This window comes from Arachis hypogaea, chromosome 5 (assembly GCF_003086295.3).
Source record: "Arachis hypogaea cultivar Tifrunner chromosome 5, arahy.Tifrunner.gnm2.J5K5, whole genome shotgun sequence".
Classification (NCBI taxonomy): domain Eukaryota; kingdom Viridiplantae; phylum Streptophyta; class Magnoliopsida; order Fabales; family Fabaceae; genus Arachis; species Arachis hypogaea.
Window position 1 is genome coordinate 6,727,008 of NC_092040.1, and position 4,699 is coordinate 6,731,706.

A 4,699-nucleotide genomic window follows, 5' to 3' on the forward strand; every position below is an offset into this window, starting at 1 on the left:
ACTTTTAAAATACTAAATTAACTTTTTTGAGAATTAATCTTAAATTGCTAAAATACGCTTTTATATTGAAATTTGTTTAATATATACTTAGAATTGTAAATTTCAATTTTTAAAAAGACTAAATAAAATACTCATATATTAATGTTTAAGAGAATAAAACAAATTTTAAAGGTTAATTTGAAAAAAATATATTAAAATACCATCATAAGATTAATCTATAATGTTTGATTGTATTAGAATTTGAAAATTTAAATATAATTTTAAAAAGATTAAAATATTCTTGTAGTTCATATTTAAGAGTATTAAAATATCCTTTAATATGAAAAAGATTAAATTATCTTTATAAGATTAATTAAAATTGTTTGATTATATTAAAAATGAAAAAAATTAATCTTTAAAAGATTAAAATAATTTTATTAGAATTTATCTTAAATTTAATTATATTTGAAATTGTAAATTTTAATTTTTAATAAGAGTAAAATATCTCTATAATTAATTTGCATACTCATATTTTTCAATTGAATTATTAAAAACATATTAGACCATAATAAGACTTTTTTTTAAATGATAAAAATAGTTGAAATTCAATAACACATACAAATAAAAATCGTCATTAATTTGAGGACACAAAAATTTACGTGTAAAACTGTAAAATTTTAGAAAGCTCAAAAACTCGTATTTTTTAGAGAGCCCCAATATTATCTCCAATTTCATTACTTATTTTGGTGTTTTAAGCACTCAAATATACTTTTATCATCTTAAAAAGCTCCATGATATAACCCATAATATAACATACACTTAAGTTATTATTATGAAATCGATTGAAGCTTGGTTTTCTTCAAATCAATATTTTAAAAAATAAAAAATAAAAAAATTGAATGCATTGCAGGACATGCATGTAAATGTAACGCTCCCCAACTACTGTACCTAGTGTAAATTTACCCAGCAGTAAGTTTTTAATACACATATGCATACCTGTGTGTACCATAAATATAATTGGTCAATAATGAATATTTTTCACTAAAAGCATTGAAAATGTTCATTCATAGCATACACACATCTAGATACAACCACTATCCATTGAGTGCAATCAACTGACATGAATGGATGAAAAAAAGGGCTTGGAAATGTATAATAGCTACACGTACCATACCGCTGATTCTTACAACTCTAAAATTAAAATACGAAACACAAGAAAACAACAAAGGAAAATGACTTTTCCAGGGTGTGCGACTCAAAAATCAAAATAGAATAGAAGTTCATGATCCATGAACATTGAAAAGGGATATTATTGTAATTCTATAAATACTATATACTATTAATATTAAGTACTCCATAGTCCATACTGGTTAGGGTATTAGGGTAATTATGTAATTCAAAAGACCTCCTTCGTGAGTTCGTGTGAATCGTAGACTGTCATTATTATTGTAAAGCATTGGAGTAATTGATTTTAATAAACAAAGTAAAAGTGGGAGTTTACGACGACAGATTGAAGACTGCACGTGTGGTGCGCAGGCCGAAAGGCTGATTGACCGGCTACTGCCCGCACTCTTCCGGTCACCGTATTTTAACCCTTCAATTAATTAATTGATTAATTAATTTCACCCGTGAGGTGAGACTAATTGCTTTGATGGAAACGCCTCCCAGAAAAAAGAAACAAGAGAGGCGTTAGTGTATAGAGAGGAGCGTGGGGAATGGCTTTTCTGCTCTAGTTCCCAGTCCCCGATTTTGTGGCAGTGGTACGGTTCTTTGATTTATCATTTCAAGCTCTTTATTTTTTTAAACCTAAGCTCACTAATCCTTAATATTAATAATAATCGTTGTGAGCAGTGGCCTCATCTCATGATTTGGTGATCTGGGGTCTTCTCAATTATTTTTTTTTCCCCTTCTCTCTCAACTGTTTGTCTGGCATCGATTTACTACTTGATAGTAGTAGTGGTTGTAGGGTAGTGGCCTGCACTCCACTGTTTCCTCTTTGATTGGTCTAAGATTAGATTCTTTTTATCTTTTTATTTTTTTTCGCTCTTTTAATTGTTGTTTTGGCAGAGTGTTTTAGGTGATTTAACCCTCCTAGTCCCTTTTTGAAGAGCTTGAGCATGAAGTGAAAGAAGATGATATTTTTTGACCACATATCAGATAAAGCCAACAAGACCACCCTAGAGAATTTCTGTAGACAATAATAAAGCAAAGTTTGAAGAGGGAAAAAAAATGCCCCTCTGGAGGAGTAGACTAGTTCGTCCTCTCTTCTTCTTTTTCACCCCCTTTTTCACATGTGTTTACTCAGATGTAGTGTCCTTTGAAGAGTGCTTGTCATTGCAGTCATTTTGAGAGCCTTCGAGGTTTTTTCTTTCTCCCTTGTCATTCTAGTTCTGTTCTTTGTTGGTTTGTTCCGGTGAAAGAAGAGAGAGAGAGGGTTTCAAAAATGCCGATGTTTCAGCCTTCCAAGAGGGACATGGTAGGTGGGTACGAGGGTGGAGGGGACGGGCAGATTCTAGATCTGGACACTGCCGTGAAGGACGGTGTGTTGGGGGGAGGCGTTGGCGTTGGCGTTGGCGTTGTGGGAGGCATGGCATGCGAGAAATTGGATCTGGGGAAGATGATTGAGGAGCTGGACTTGTCGGAGGTACCAAGCGTGTTCATATGCCCAATCTCTCTGGAAGCAATGCAAGACCCCGTGACACTCTGCACCGGACAAACTTACGAGCGGTCCAACATCCTCAAATGGTTCAACCTGGGTCACTTGACCTGCCCCACTACGATGCAGGAGCTTTGGGATGATTCCGTTACCCCCAACACCACCCTCTACCGCCTCATATACACGTGGTTCTCTCAGAAGTACCTTCTCATGAAGAAGAGGTCGGAGGATGTTCAGGGTAGGGCTTCCGAGCTTCTTGACACGCTCAAGAAGGTCAAGGGTCAGGCTCGAGTCATGGCTCTCAAGGAGCTTCACCAGGTTGTTGCTGCTCACGCCACTGCCCGCAAGACGCTTCTCGATGAAGGTGGTGTCTCTTTAATGTCTTCTTTGCTTGGACCTTTTACTTCCCATGCTGTTGGCTCTGAGGTTATTGGTATTCTTGTTTGCTTGACTCTTGATTCCGATTCCAAGAAGAATCTTATGCAGCCTGCCAAGGTTTCTTTGATGGTGGATATCCTCAACGAGGGCTCTATCGAGACCAAGATTAATTGTACTAGGTTGATTGAGTCTTTGATTGACGATAAGGATCTTAGGTCCGAGCTTATCTCCAGCCATAGCTTGTTGGTTGGCTTGATGAGGCTTGTAAAGGATAAGAGGCACACCAATGGAATCTGCCCTGGCTTGAGCCTTTTAAGAGCAATTTGCTCCCACAAAGACATTCGGCATTTGCTTGTAAGCATCGGTGCTGTTTCGCAATTGGTCGAATTGTTGTCTGCTTTGGAGCCTGATTGTTTGGAATTGGCACTTTCTATTTTGGATTCCTTGGCATCTATACCCGAAGGCAGGCTCGCTTTGAAGAATTGTTCTAATACCATACCAATCATGGTCAAATTGTTGATGAGGATCTCGGAGAATTGCACGCAGTATGCGTTGTCCATCTTGTGGTCTGTCTGCAAGCTTGCACCGGAGGAGTGCTCGTCCGTTGCCGTGGACGCAGGGCTTGCTGCCAAACTCCTCCTTGTGATTCAGAGTGGTTGCAATCCTCTATTGAAACAACAGTCTGCTGAGCTTTTGAAGCTGTGCAGTTTGAATTATTCGGATACAATCTTTATTTCCAAGTGCAAGCTTACAAGAACCATCCTATAATTGAGGACTTGGCTGGCTTTGTAAATTCATGGGGTGGCAAAGACAAAGTGAAGAAAGATCAGCAGCTTGTGTTCAGAGAAAGCAAAGTCTCTAATAAACCCCAACACATGGACCATGGGTTTGAGGTGCGAGTCTCTCCTGTATATACCCGTTAGTATTTTGATTCCAACAATTTATTTGATGAATGAAAGAGAATGAATCATAATGTGGACATTGGCAAAACCCTTGCTTGGGTTGGTGAGTGATTAAGTTTGCTTGCACTGCGGGTTTGTTTTTGGCCAGTGTTTATTCCAATAAAAGCCCCAATCAAGAAGAGACTGGGAAATTCTTTATAAATACCGCTATGTGGGGGGGGGGGGGGGGGGGGGGGTAACGTGGATGTAGAAGTGAAAGTGATGTGGTTGTTGGATAAAGATACTTGTTAGGACTTAGGAGAGTGATGATGATCACATAGAGATGAATGATGGAGCTTGCAATTTCAATTGTAATTGTTGAGGAGTTGCTTTGCTCCATGCCTTACTTTTCCTTGTATCTTCTTCCTCTTTTTTAGAGGCCTCCAATTTTCCATTAAAAAAAAAAAGGAATACTGGGAATTTTGCTTTTGATCTCAAAAACATGTGTAGAGAGCGACTGGAGAGCCTTCTATGACTGTCAAATTTTTATGTGTACAATGGGAAACAATCATTTCTTTCATTTTTCATTCATTTACTATCCTGCAGCAACTTGTTCAAAATGCAAAATTGTGGTATCTGGTTCGATCCAATTAAATTCTTTGATATCAATTGTTATTAGTTTTCCTTTTTGCTGCTGCTGAAATGACCTATGAGGAGGGAGGGAACAGAGTGAAAGAAGGAGATAGATGGCAGGTGTGTGTGTGTGTGTACCTTTCAGCAGATGTGGTTGAGTTCACAGTATTTA

General features: G+C 37.4%; 1 protein-coding gene across 1 annotated transcript; it reads left to right on the forward strand.

The window, feature by feature from the left end:
* The first annotated feature begins 1,597 nt into the window (after positions 1 to 1,597).
* Positions 1,598 to 4,474, forward strand: LOC112800481 (U-box domain-containing protein 30-like). The gene is made up of 2 exons (XM_025842785.3): positions 1,598 to 1,739; positions 2,047 to 4,474. Exon 2 carries the CDS (start codon positions 2,423 to 2,425, stop codon positions 3,779 to 3,781), a length of 1,359 nt encoding a protein of 452 aa, XP_025698570.1. The 5' UTR covers positions 1,598 to 1,739; positions 2,047 to 2,422; the 3' UTR covers positions 3,782 to 4,474.
* The last annotated feature ends 225 nt before the right edge of the window (positions 4,475 to 4,699 follow it).

Excerpts from the sequence above, each read along its gene's own strand:
- LOC112800481 (XM_025842785.3), top strand. The coding sequence starts at position 2,423 with ATGCCGATGTTTCAGCCTTCCAAGAGGGACATGGTAGGTGGGTACGAG.